We start from the raw sequence: 14,026 nt of genomic DNA, 5'->3' as shown, positions 1-14,026 counted from the left end.
ATCATTCACCCCATTGGTAAAACTTTCTTTCTCTCCCCAGTCTTCCACTGCATGAAAAATTCAAGATGGCGGCTAAACTTTTTACGATGTGAGCGCTCGCTCGAAAAAATCTCGCCTGCTTTGCAGGCAAGGGCCAATGGAAATAAATGATGAAACAAATACAATGTAAATAAACATAATGCGGTAAAAAATTCAAACTGGCAGGAGGCGGTCAAGTTAGCTATGTTCAAGCGTGACCGAGGAGTTACCAAAAACAACACCAGCTGGTGGTCAGAGCCGTCCTTGAATCCGCGACCTTCGGAATTCAAGTGCTGGCGCCCTAAGCTGCATCCTGTTCGACCTGTATCTTATACATGCATTCAGTCTGACACGGTACATTAAAATAATGGTGACATTGACGACAAGACTGAACTTCTTGGTTGAAGGTGCCCAGAACACTCAGCTGAAGAATTAGCCAAATTTTAGGACCAACTACGGCATTTAACAGTTTTGATAATAGCTTTCTCCCAAGGTGTAGCTCATCAAGAATTATTGCATAACGAACAGCCCCCAGCCCCCAGGGGTACTTCCTTCTATGGGTTATTATAGATATGTGTGGCCCCGGGGGGTATTCCCAGAAAAATTAGGTGGGCGTGTGCGGCCCGCTTCCCAAAACCCTTAACCTATTTATGACCAAAATCTGCGATATTCCCTACCCTATTTATGACTTGACCAAAAATTCGAAACCCTATTTATGACCTGACCCTTAAATCAAAACCCTGTTTCAGACCTGCGTCAAAATTACACTGTTTTTTGCTACTAGTTTTTAGGTTGGGTTATAGAGTGCCATGGTGTGTCATGTTGAAATATTTTGCCATATTCTCTGCTATATTGCGGAACATTACACTGTTTTCAGGTAATAATTTTTAGGTTGGGTTATAGAGTGCCATGGTGTGTCATGCTGATATATTTTGCATATTCTCTGCTATATTGCGGAACTTTACACCGTTTTATTCCACTAGTTTTGAGGTTGGGTTATAGAGTGCCATAGTGTGTCATGTTAAAATATTTTGCCATATTCTCTGCTATATTGCGCAACATTACACTGTTTTTAGGTTATCGTTTTTAGGTTGGGTTTTAGATTTCCATGGTGTGTCATGCTAAAATATTTTGCCATATTTTCTGCTATATTGTGCAACATTACACTGTTTTCAAATAATAGTTTTTAGGTTGGGTTATAGAGTGCCATGGTGTATCATGGTAAAATATTTTAGGATATTTTTTGTTATATTGCGCAACATTACACTGATTTTAGGTAATAGTTTGTAGGTTGGGTTAAAGAGTGTCATGTTGAAATATTTTGCCATATTCTCTGCTACATTGGACAACTTTACACTTTTTTTTGCCACTAATGTTTAGGTTGGGTTATAGAGTGCCATGGTGTGTGATGCTGAAATATTTTGCCATATCCCCTGCTATATTGCGCAATATTACACTGTTTTGTGCTACTAGTTTTTAAGGTGGTTTATAGAGAACCATGGTGTGTCATGCTGAAATATTTTGCTATATTTTCTGCCATATTGCGCAACATTACACTGTTTTTAGGTAACAGTTTTAAGGTTGGGTTATAGAGTGCCATGGTGTGTCATGGTGAAATATTTGCTATATTCTCTGCTATATTGCGCAACATTACACTGTTTTCAGGTAATAGTTTTAAGGTTGGGTTATAAAGTGCCATAATGTGTCATGCTGAAATATTTTGCCATATTCTTTTCTATATTGCGCTACGTGAGGGTCTTTTGTGTTGATAGTTTTTAGGTTACATTATGGAGAGCCATGGTGTATTATGCTGAAATATTTTGCCATATTCTCTGCTCTATTGCGCAACGTTACTCTGTTTTGTTTAAATAGTTTTTAGGTTGGGTTATAGAGTGCCATGGTGTGTCATGCTGAAATATTTTGCCATATTCTCTTCTATATTTCACTATGTTAGGCTCTTTTTTGGTAATAGTTTTTAGGTTAAGTTATAGAGAGCCATGGTGTTATGCTGAAATATTTTGCCATATTCTCTGCTATATTGAGTAACGTTTACATTGTTTTGTATAAATAGTTTTTAGGTTGTGTTATAGAATGCCATGGTGTGTCATGCTGTAATATGTTGCCATTTTCCCTGCTATATTGCGCAACATTACACCGTTTTCAAGTAATAGTTTTCAGGTTGGGTCATAGAGTGCCATCGTGTGTCATGCTGAAATATTTTGCCATATTCTCTGCTATATTGAGCAATGTGAGACTGTTTATGGTTCAGTATAGTTTTGAGGTTCGGTTAAAGACTGCGATGTGGTGTCATTCTGAAATATTTTGCCATATGAAGGGTTGGGAAATCGCAGATTTTGCTCTTAAATATATAGGGTAACGATTTTGGGAGGCGGACCTTACAACCCCACCAAATGTTTCTGGAAGTACCCTCCGGGATGACGAACAACAAAAGAATTTTTGACTAATTAGTAAACTATTATTTATAAAGACAAAATACTGCACAAGACGAGTACAAGCGCATTGTATACAGTTAAACGTACACGGCTAACAGGGACAGGGGTGTCATACCAACAAGAGATACGTTTCTTTTTCTCGTTTTCACCTTTGGCACGAAAAAAATATAGAAAATTGAAATTCAAAGTAGGTAGTTTGATTTGGGTATTTCATTTTTTTAAAATATTTAAAATAGCTATTTAGACATTGTAATCCCGTAAGAAAACAAAGAAAAAGCGATCGAGGATCCCCGCTGATATGGATCAATAATTATAGGTCTTGCAAAATCAATCCATTTTACAGAAAGCCAAATCGGAGTTTTCAGAATTCGTGCAATGTATATGTGATTCTATCCCTGATTTATTCCTTCTTTTGTTATCATTTTTAAATAACAAAAGAAGAGATTAAATTAGAGATAAAAAAAAAGTACATGCACAAAGCACTAATATTTGAAACTCCGATTTGGCTTATAAGAGTCATGGAAGATTTGAGAAGGGCATAAGTAACAGTTCCAAAGTCTACATTTATGACCTCAACTGCTATGACTACTTCAAATACTTCTGCAACCATTTTCGTATTCTCTTGCCATGTTCCGCTATGATGTGCTGTTTTCTTCTATGAGTTCCTATGTTGGGCTTTAATGCGCTGTTGTACCATGCTGAGATATCTTGCGGTATTCTGTGCTATGTTGCGCTGTGTTGTGTTGTTTTATCCTATGCGTTCTTATGTTGGGTTATAAAGTGCAATGTTATGTCATACTAAGATATTTTTCTCAATTCTCTGCTGTGTTGCGGTACGTTGTCCTGTTTTCTACTATGTGTTCTTAGGTTGGATTATAAAGTGCTATGTTGTACCATGCTTTGATGTTTTCAGCTTTTCTCTGCTATGTTGCGGTACGTTGTCCTGTTTTCTACTATGTGTTGTTATGTTGGGCTATAAAGTGCTATGTTGTCTTATGCCGAGATATTTTCCGCTATTTTCTGCTATTTTGGGCTACGTTGTGCTGTTTTTTCCTGTGTGTTCTTAGTTTGGGCTATAAAGTGCTATGTTGTACCATGCTGTGATATTTTCAGCTCTCTTCCTCTATGTTGCGCTACGTTTTCGCGATGGATTAGTGTGGACGGTAGGCCTATATAGCTAACTGCAAAAATATAGCTGCATTTTCAAATTCCTCTAGCTTAGTGTGGACGGGGCCTTAGGCAATAAAACTTTGAAACTTTCAATAATTATTTTCGTCTAAACCGCAGCCCCCTTCCCCCCCCCCCTTCCAAACAAACCCTGTACTAGAAAGTGCTCGCGAGGAATGTGAAGGCAAAGGCATAGAAAAAAAAATAAAAACACTTTTCTTTAAATTTAAATACTTACCATGTAGCCCGCCAGGATCAAGAAACAAAGAAATAGTTTAAAGCGTCCCTGGCAAGGCGCCGTTTAATGAATGCGACTAAAGCACATTGCGCGACTTAATTTAGCATTCAGGTCCCATCGCTCAGTAATAGGGGACCTCAGCCAGGTAACTCGCGCTCTCAGAGAAAGAAATGGAGGGGTTGTATTGGTTTCACTGGGCACGCTGTCTCGTTATTCTTAGTGAACATCCGCGGTTCTCTTTTTTGTAATTTTACAGACTCTTTCGACCACCTTGTCTGTCAGGATGTTAATTACTGTTGCCGCGAAATTTTGCATCACTAAAGGCACAGCTATTAAAATTATTACCTTTGATGGTTTGGAAAGTAGATTAAGTTAGAACTTAAAATTATTCAACAAATGATCCTGACTTCGAAGTGTGCGATTACACACTGAATACTGGGATCTAAGTATTCTGCCTACTCTAGTTTCTAGGTTTCCGGAAGCATTCATCGCAACAGAAGAGACTAAGAATTTACCAGCTTTTATAGGTCATAAAAGACGTTTCAATTTCAGATAAGATCCTGTTATGCCTAGGATTCTGTGCCGGAGGATGAAACGCTACCCAAATTACAATTCATATCACAGGCTACGAGTAAACAGCAAAAAAATGTCTTTTACTAGAAGCAAACAGCAAGTCATTTAAATACTTACAACCTGACAGGGAAGCTTCTGATTGAGTGTCGTGAAAAAACAACAACAAAGCAATCACTCTGGCTAATCACAAGTTATACACGGACAATATAGTGAACCAATCAAAATGCAAAGCAAAAAGCGCGGGGAAAGGTGTTCGGGCGAGTCATGATCGCTGTTCGTTTTACTTCTGATTGGATGATAAAGTTGGAAGAATTTTCAAAGCCAATCGCTTAGCATGCTAATGCAAAACTAAAAAAAAAATGCAAATTTCTTTCGACACACAAGTGAAAAACATTTTCCAGAGACGTGTGCACGACAGGTTGTGCGTTCGAAACGTTATGCGTGCGTAGAGTTAACGTTATATGTGAGTAGGGTTATACGTATGGCTTCAAGAGTTAGTTTTGATTCATGGTCTTTTGTGTTCGATCTTCTTTATCTAAGGAAGTGAATTTGATCTTGTCCTAGGCATAATGTCTGTTAGCCTCAAAGTACTGCTGTTTTCCAGACTTCTTATCATCACTTTTGACCGGCGCTCTCTTGGGTGGATTCAGGATAAATGAACAGCCTTCTTTATCGGGGTTTTTGACACATTCAACATAATTCTCAATGTGTTCTTGTAGGAATGCAAGAGGAGAAGATCCCTGGGATAAAACCTGCGGAGTTGGAGGGAAAAAATAAGCTTCCGCAAGTGGTCATAAGAGAAGAGTTCTTTCTTGGTTCTCTCTGTATGTGAGTCTGTAACAATAAGTACTGAGTTAAGTATATGGTTAACCCCCGGGGGGAGAGTACTCCAATATATAAGCTATATCGGTAAGTGCCGCTGTGATGGTATGATTTTCAGGCAGTTTAGTTTGGGATAGGGTATAGAAATTAGACATTTTTGGTCTAGAATGGGTATAATTTACCGGGGAAGTGGCCAGTGTATAAATAATCTAGTATAGAGCAGGGTTCTTTGTCCGGGGTTCTATACTAGTAATAAAAACTCGGAAGTGACTTCGTAAGATATTGGTTTAGTTAGCGTCTGTTGGACTACGATAATGATAACGTCTCTGCATGGCATAGCCAGTCTGGGATGGGTTAGGGATTTTTGGTGCCTAGTCTAGAACAGGGTTGCAAAATCAAGCTTATGGTTAGGGTCTAGTATGGGGTAAGGGTTGCAGTGTCTCAGGGGTACACCCCTACCCAAAGATTTTATTTACAGCTGACTACTCACCCCGAGATTGTAAATGACTAGTAGACGTAATTTACCTGATAATGAAAGTCTTTGAGGTTGAAGTTTTTACCCAAGCTTGAAGTGGTGTGATTTCTGGCTTTTAAAATTGCTATCCTACCAACCATGTATGCCGTGGATTGACCTGGCCAGCTCTGGTAACGGGATACCTGTCACAACAGAGATGAACAACATTAAAAGTGATGATCGTGACGTATTTTAAAAGTGCTGTTTTATAAGTGCTCTGCATGAAGAGGGAACAGTGGATAGGGCCGGGGGGGTGGTATTCCCTTATATGGGCTATATAGGTATCTGCGGCCCCAAAGGGTATGGTCTTACAGCTGTTTTGTCCAGAAATAGGCTATCGATTTGGCCAGTTCAGTGTCAAATAGGGTATGGTTTTGCACTCTAGTCTTGAATTGCGTATGTTTCATTGGAGTAAGCTACTTTTTCATCGACAATAAAGTTGACATTTATTTGTGATAATACATTGTTCGTGGTTAGGGTTAGGGTACTTTTTCAACATTGTCGATAAGACCATCAATAAAAGCCCTTTGCAATTCCTTTAACATCGGTCTGAACTAGAGAACTAATTAAGGCAGGGTATTGTTTTAAGGGTCAGGTCTTAAATAAGGTATCGAATTTTTGGTCATTTTATAAGTAGGGTAAGGAAAACGCAGATTTTGGTCTTAAATAGGCTAAGGTTTTTGAGACGCGGGCCTCATACGCCACCCAATTTTTATGGGAGGCCTGTCATCGAATGTATTTAGGTAGATCGTTATTTTTCAGTTGGGATACGAATACAATGTATTTCTCAGCGTCTTTCTCACTACATAACAGAACTTCGTACCTCTTTCCGAGTGAAGTCAGAGTCATCCCATGCATTGTCAACAAACATTTTGATGGCCTCATCTCTTTTCATTCCAGTGTAGTGAAGCCCTGTGTCTACAATCATCCTTACTGCGCGCCAGATCTGTGGAGAACAAAAAGCAAAATCTCGAATAGATGTCTCTTCTCAAGTTTTAAGGGTTTCGAAACTTCACTTTTTTGGCCATTACCCTAACCTCCTTGGGCACGTTACGCAAATTGAGTGACAGGCCCAAAGAGCGTAGAAGACTCAATGACCAATCGGTTTGCCGTTGGACTTCATATACAGCGGTTTAGTTCGTTACCGCGCCGTTACAATCGACATCAAAGAATCTCCCTACCAAATGATACAGAACAGCAAAACGCGACAGCACATTTATGGCTGACATTTCTCGAGAAAGTTAAGGCTAGACTGCATTCTGGGGAATTATGGTGCGGGGTTATGGAGCTGTAGCATAGCTGTAGTCTAATTTTATAAAGTGCGGGTAACGTCGTTAATGCAGTCTTCATATTTTTTTGCATCCGATCGTCTACTGATTGAGTGTGTTGCTGACATCTTAAGGATAAATGTCAGCCCAATATCGAGCCAACAGATGCATTCCGTCTCTTATACTAACTTGGGGGTCTAAATAGTGACGAGGATGGCAAGTCCAACCTAAGCACGCCAAGCATTTATATAAAATTGTTTTATACCAAAAATGTCACTGTAAAACCGATTTTTTAGTTCACTCACCTGCCACTTCAGCATGCCGTATTTCTTCATTGGTTTGCCGTCATAAACATCTGTATCATCTGATATTAAAGGATTCTCAGCGTAAAGACCCCAGCCTTCCAAAAAGGCTGTGTAGTATGTTTTGGAATCTAACCAGGCAATTAGGCCTCCACAAGTGTCCATAAAATGTTCCCTGGTTCCTTGGATCTGAATTGATGGAAAATTGTAGAAACTGAAACTATATGGCCGTATCATTGAGCATGACGTATGTGAAAGGAATATGTGGATATCAGTTAGCGACCCAAACCTCTTTAACAGAACTGTGGAGACCTCCCATCAGGATTGCAACCCGTCACCTTCCTATGGGTTACCTACATTGCACTTCTTCTTGCACTAGCTATTTCAAAACTGCAAAACGATATACTCTAGTTCTATAGAGTTCAAAAGAAAACCTAATAGCAGAACGATGGCAGGAGAGGCAGAAAAGAAGCAAACTGCAAATGATGCATGATTGGCGACTTTTCAGCATCGTCAAAAGACGGCCCGAGGTGGGGCGAACTCCCTTAGACATCCAGAGTACAAAAGGCTTAGGTATCAATTGTCAAATGTTGTTCTTAATGAAGCCTTAAAGACCCATTCAGTTTAACATCTAGGGACGAATGAAGGAAACGTCCTACCTTCAACCATCATAAACATGGGAGGGTCTGGGTGGCTTAGTTAAGGGAGTTCATTCACGATATGTTGAGCTATTTTAGCCAAACACAAAATTACCTTTAAATTAAAGGAAACCTAAAAATAATAGTCTACTAAGATAGAAAAACACTATAGAGATAATAATAACTCATCAAGAAACAAGGATGGTTAAGGATGGAGAAGATTAACACGGATTACAAACTATGGACTTGAAAAATTTAGGCCAGACTTTTCAAGATGGACAAAACCGTGACGTAACTCCTTTAACCCCAAGGGTCCCAAACGACAAGTCTAATGGATTGAAATTCTGCCAGTTCAGGGAAATTTGATTTCATGTATCGTCAACGTTCAAGACAACCATTGTATAAAACAATAACCTCTTACTGATTTCACTTCTACATGTGTATATTACTGATACCTGAATGTGGTGTCCCGGCCGCGACTCGTGAGAATTTATACTCCATTCAGAGAATTTAGGGCCCAACCTGTTCAGGAAGAAGGGAATGTTGTAATGCGCCGGCTTTAAGCACATTGGGTCACTTCCGTCATAGCTCTGAATACCGCTGGACGGGTTCAGGTCAGGTCGTAACTCAACTGGACAGTTGGGTGTGGAGTGTTTATCTCCCGCGAAGTAGAACATGTCAGTTATTTTGGGATACAACATGCTCATAACCTGAAAAAGTGCATAAAGCCATAGAGTGAGGTCGTTATGATGGGCAAATGATCTGCATGGACTTTATGACTGTTACACGGGAAAATCAAGGATCGAGGGTAAATAAAATACATTAAAATAGTTAGAGAGGGAGCCACATCAGCCTTAGGTGGTTTTCATGCGGGTCCCATATCCTGGTCGAACTGGAATTTGGAGTTGAAACCGGAGAACCCGGAGAAAAACCCTCGAAGCAAGGCGAGAACCAACAACCGCCTCAACCCACATATGGCACTTGTTCGGAATCAAACCGGGCCACATTGGTGGGAGGGGGGCGCTCTCACCACTGCGCCATCCCTGGAATCAATGTCATAAACAAAGCGAGTCATACATCAAACCAAAATTACTTTTTTTTGCTGATGTCGTTTAGCAGCTTGGTGTACTTATCTTTCGAGCCAGTAAAATGCATCAAACAAGCACAATATATCTGGTTCAAAAACGGGTGAGGCAAGCCATTCACCCACGAAGCATATAAAGACAAACTCACTCAGCCAATGAAATAAACATATTTCAAAGATATTTCAATCAATATACCAAGCAGAAACATGGCATATATTTATGTGATGAGGCAGTTTAGTTCTTACCATTCTGGCCTCTTTGAACCAACTTTGCAGGGCCTCCCATCTCCTTGGACAATGCTTCTTTGCCGCGTCAATACTGCTGCATAGGTCGTGTGCTTTTTTATCCGACTCGTTGACAGGAAAGGCTTCATCATTGAAATAATTATCTGACGCGTTCAACTTCTCCTTAAATTTCTTTATGGCTTCACTTTCGTTTTCCAACCCAGTAGCGTTTTTAGCTGCTTCTATGGCCTATGAAAAACCAACAGAAATGATCAAATCGGTTTCAAATCAAATACAACATACGTTGTGTTGAGCTGCATTTGTGCAATTATTTCAAATCAAGAGTAAACGCGTTTTGAGAAGGAGGTTGAGTAAACCGTTATCAGCACATTCCAAGAACGCCTTTCAAATCTTTAGATCTCGCGGAAACGAAGTTAACAGCCCGGCTCTTTAGTGATACCGTCGACTCCCGATAACTCGAACCCTCGCTAACTCGGTCTGACTCGATTCGAACCAAAATCGACTTTTTATATTACCCTCGATAACTCGGCAATACTCTCACGAACTCGAAGCAATTTCTCTTCAGGTCATTTTCTATATAATTTTACCCTTGATAACTCCATGTTTGTCAATACGTGAAAACTCAAAACAATCAGTACTGTAATCCAAAACATTGAAGCTATTTCTCGAAAAGTTAAATCGCATGAACTCTGTAGCAGTAGCCCGACGTTGTTCTCCTTGAAATCTGCAAAGTAAGCAGTACCTGACCTTCTCCTGCTGCTTGGCTTTGCTTTCTTTTCTTATCCATAACATTTATACGTTCTGATTTAAACAGTAATTCAGAAATGCCAGATTGTTTCATTTTCACTCGACTTCTCTATAATTAAATTTGATTAAAATATGTACTGTATAAACAGAAATGCAGTAATCACCGTTTTTTCCCCATATTTTCGGTTATCTGTTTTCAACTCCTTTTCCTGGAAGTTTCAACTTATCGGAAGTTGACTGTAGTCCAGTGTATGCCATGTCCTCTTTGCATTCATTAGAAGCAACTCTAAAGGTGCGACCTAGAAACAAAAGCAAAGTTGTGCTAACCTGTGGATAAAGCATTTCCAGCTGCTTCTTGCCCAACTCGTGTACATCCATTGGTGTCATCTCATTAGTCGTGAAATAAGGCAATATCATGGCGTATGTTTCTGTACCGTTCAGCTGGTGGCCGGTATATAACGTCGTGTTCGTTGACCAAGATGCGTTCTCTTTACCATCTACCCAAACATGTGCCAGTGGTAGAGAGGCCAAACCACTTGAAACATTACTTGGAACACAATAGCGGTAATGCTCGTGCTCTAGGTACCTAGCAACAAGTTATGGAAAAGGTTGTCTGATAATTTGTTCCTCGCTAAGGTATTAAACCCTGCATCAATCAGGTGGTTTTATTTTATGGCACGGTCGCTAAGAAACAAACATAGAGAGTCCTGAATGAGGGGGGGCGGGGAGCGGGGAGCGGGGAGTGGGGGGGGGGGGGGCGCCGGTGTACCAATCCCATTTCCCAGCCCATTTTCCCAAATCTAACTTTCAGAACAAATCCCAGTGCTACATACAAACCTTTTTCTCTATGAAAAACAACGGCTTCTAAATACGACCCAAAAAAGACCCAAATACTCATGAGGATTTGCCTATATACTGTATAACCTATACTTTTGCCAGATGTTTAAATGAATCTGATTTACCTTAGCAGTTGTTTCATCGGCTTTCCCATGTATTCCACCAGAAAGTCACTCAAAGATTCGTTTACGGTTGTACCATTATGATCCTTCTTCCACTGGTTCCTCATTTCGTCTGTTATGTCAGAATAGTACTCATCTTTGAGAGCATCTTTAACGTATTCCTCTTCCAAAACACCTGGAGATTAGTAGTAAGGAATTGAAGTGTGGTGACGTGTGGTTTATAGCAAGGAAATGTTTTGAAATGCAATTGATTTCAAAAATAAGCTAAAGGAAACCACAACGTTTCGGAGTCATCTTGCCTCTATTTAACAATCAGATTATGATGTCTGGATTTCTATCGCGTGACAGAATCGTGAAATGGTAATTTAATTGTTTTAGTATAAATCTATTAGTCGTTCAAAACTTTATCTAAATCCACTTCACAGACAGTTTGAAAACGCAAAGAAGGCGCCACCAATTTGTTGTTATCAACAGCATGCTGCTAGCAACAACTAGATTATGAGCTCGAGATTTCTATCGCGCAGCCCTCGTCGACTATCACGCATAGAAATCGAGAGCGAATAATCTAATTGTTTTAGTATAAATCTAGTAGTCGTTCAAAACTTTATCTAAATCCTCTTCACGGACACTTCGTCATTTCGTTAACAAGCGCACACTGCTACGCTACTCACTATCTATCACAGAATAAATAGTGAGTAGCGTATAGCCAATCAGAGAACGCCAATCGTGATAGAACGCTGGTAGATTTATACTTAAACTCGATAGCAATACAGTATATGTTTTCTATTTCTTAAGCACTTTCAGAATGTAAATTAACATCTAGCCCGATCTCGACCATACTTTTCTGTAATAGGTAATGCAGTAAAGATAGTTTCCTTTGGGTGTTGTTTAAGTGTGGAAAGAATCTACACAATGATAAAAAAAAATTAATAAAGGGCAGTTTTCGCTGTACGTGTTCGTTCAAGCTAGGGAAGCCGTCCCCAGGTGGAGCGTAACAAATTTAAATGTGACTCAAACACTCGCTTTTGTCAACTTCTAATTTGTCACGTTGACAGCTCTCTTTACGTTGACCTTTTTCTTCATAATCATTTAAGTGAACAAGAACTTCGTTCCATATAGATGGGGTTTCTATGGATAGGTTATTGTCGTGAAACTATGTTTTTGTCAGTGGATAAACATGCGGCTGGCCTAAATAATGTTACTTCAAATTATCGCTCCATCTATTTCTTCTCGGCTTTGATGAGCGTAAGCATATTGTGAAGCATCTTTCAATGAAGTGCGCAATACGTAAATTGACAGATTTGTCCTTGTGAGTGCTACATCTTCATTTGCTTGTCATTTTATTGGAATGTGAACGCAACAATGCTTGTCCTAATATCACGAAGCAACGAAACTATTATGAAAAGTAAACGATGAAATTTGTAAATGAAAATGTGTTGACGGTCATTCTGCAATCTCTGCTTCAAAATGCCCTTGTGGAAACATTGCAGTACTCTTTAAACGCTTTTTATTCCTTTGGTGCCACTTTAATTTAAGAAAATAAGAAGTAGAAGAAAAAAAACAAAGGTTTGGAGTAAAATAAACAAAGTAACGAAGCTATTTTTGTTTTCACAATAGGTTTTTTAAGCAGGTCGACAGATAGTGGATTTTTGCACGTTCATCTTACTGTTCTTTAGATCTCATAATCGTCCCCTTTCCATTTCAAAACGTGTAACATTTGGTTCCGATAAATATATTATAACACATCTGCAAGGCACATATGTGTATTTTTTTTGTTGACCTGGATATGTTTCTACATGTTGAGAAGTTTATTTGCCTAATCGTGTGTTACTTAGCAACTAAAATTGAAACGAACCACCAAAAGGGCGACAACCCAATCAAGCACTCTCCGCACTCTCAACTGACTCTGAAACACTTCTTAGAAATTAAAAAGAATTGTAATATTTATAATAAAAAATAACACAAACCGGTTTCGTTCTTTAAAGCGATCTTCAGATATTTCCTCTTGAGCGCATCTCGTCCAGAGACACAAGCCTCTTGACTGTAAACCATTCCGTGAAGTTTTCCCATTTTCAAGTTTTCCATGTACCTCAGAATTCCCTCCCTGTGAACTTTCAACTTCTTCTCTATCAGATTTAGGTCTTCCAAGTTTTCAGGTTTTAGACGTCCTAGCATCCCTTTCAGATGCTCCCCAACGTCACAGATAGGTTGTTTGCTGCAGTAAAAAGTCGGCCCGAGCATCCAATCTCCAGCGTAATAGTTCATATCGAAAGGCTGTCCAAAAACCGTCTTCAAGTAGTGTTTCAGCTGTGAAAGCGCTTTGCGTTCTCGTGGTTTCAGCTTGTCAGAGTTGACCTTAATTTTGTTCACATCCTTGAAGAGAGTTTTTGCCGCATCTGTGACGCCTTTGATGTAATCAGGCGTTGGATTGTAGGCGCTGTACTTCTCCGCGATGTCCTCGCGAGTTGCATCAGGATCACCTGGCAACTGAAAGGGCAACTTCTCGTAGTAAGTCTCCTTCACTTGCGAAATTATGTCATCAAGACCAATCCGTTTTGCTTCCTTGGAATACTCACAGAAAGATGTTTCATCTGAATGTCCTGAATTATCGCCTTTTGATGTTTCATTTGAATGTCCTGAATCATCGCCTTCCTTTTTGATTGCAAGAACTATCAGCACAATTCCAACGATCAGAACGATAAAGGCAATTACAGCGAAAACTGTCAACCAAATCCTAGAGTTGGACTTCTTGCCTTTGAACGCGAGGGTTTCATCAACCATCATTTTATGTAGTTTATTTCCTCCCAGGTCAGATAAGATAAGTAATCCCTACTGAAATAACTTTGTTGATAGCTTGTTGTGTACACAAGTATGAACTATTTACATAGTTTCGTGGTCACTTTAAAGTACCCAAAAGAGATTAATAAAGGGTAATTAGCCAACATCTCGTGGAAACCTGGTATCAACTCCGTACACTCAGTTACTAACCCATTTTAC

The 14,026-nt window shown here is 39.5% G+C and overlaps 2 protein-coding genes across 2 annotated transcripts in view; both read right to left on the bottom strand.

The window, feature by feature from the left end:
* Positions 1–14,026, bottom strand: part of LOC145463503 (uncharacterized) — a 76,066-nt gene that overhangs the window by 48,991 nt on the left and 13,049 nt on the right. The window lies entirely within an intron of this gene.
* On the bottom strand, positions 4,503–13,818 carry LOC145463351 (uncharacterized). The gene is made up of 9 exons (XM_081447105.1): positions 12,997–13,818; positions 11,033–11,204; positions 10,398–10,656; positions 9,324–9,551; positions 8,449–8,703; positions 7,359–7,544; positions 6,609–6,731; positions 5,797–5,928; positions 4,503–5,201 (listed from the first exon to the last, which is right to left on the bottom strand). Exons 1-9 carry the CDS (start codon positions 13,811–13,813, stop codon positions 5,010–5,012), a joined length of 2,364 nt encoding a protein of 787 aa, XP_081303231.1. The 5' UTR covers positions 13,814–13,818; the 3' UTR covers positions 4,503–5,009.

Source organism: Orbicella franksi, chromosome 1 (genome assembly GCF_964199315.1).
Source record: "Orbicella franksi chromosome 1, jaOrbFran1.1, whole genome shotgun sequence".
In the NCBI taxonomy this organism is placed as follows: Eukaryota; Metazoa; Cnidaria; class Anthozoa; order Scleractinia; family Merulinidae; genus Orbicella; species Orbicella franksi.
The sequence above is the reverse complement of the archived record's forward strand: the minus strand, read 5'-3'. Positions and strand labels throughout refer to the sequence as shown.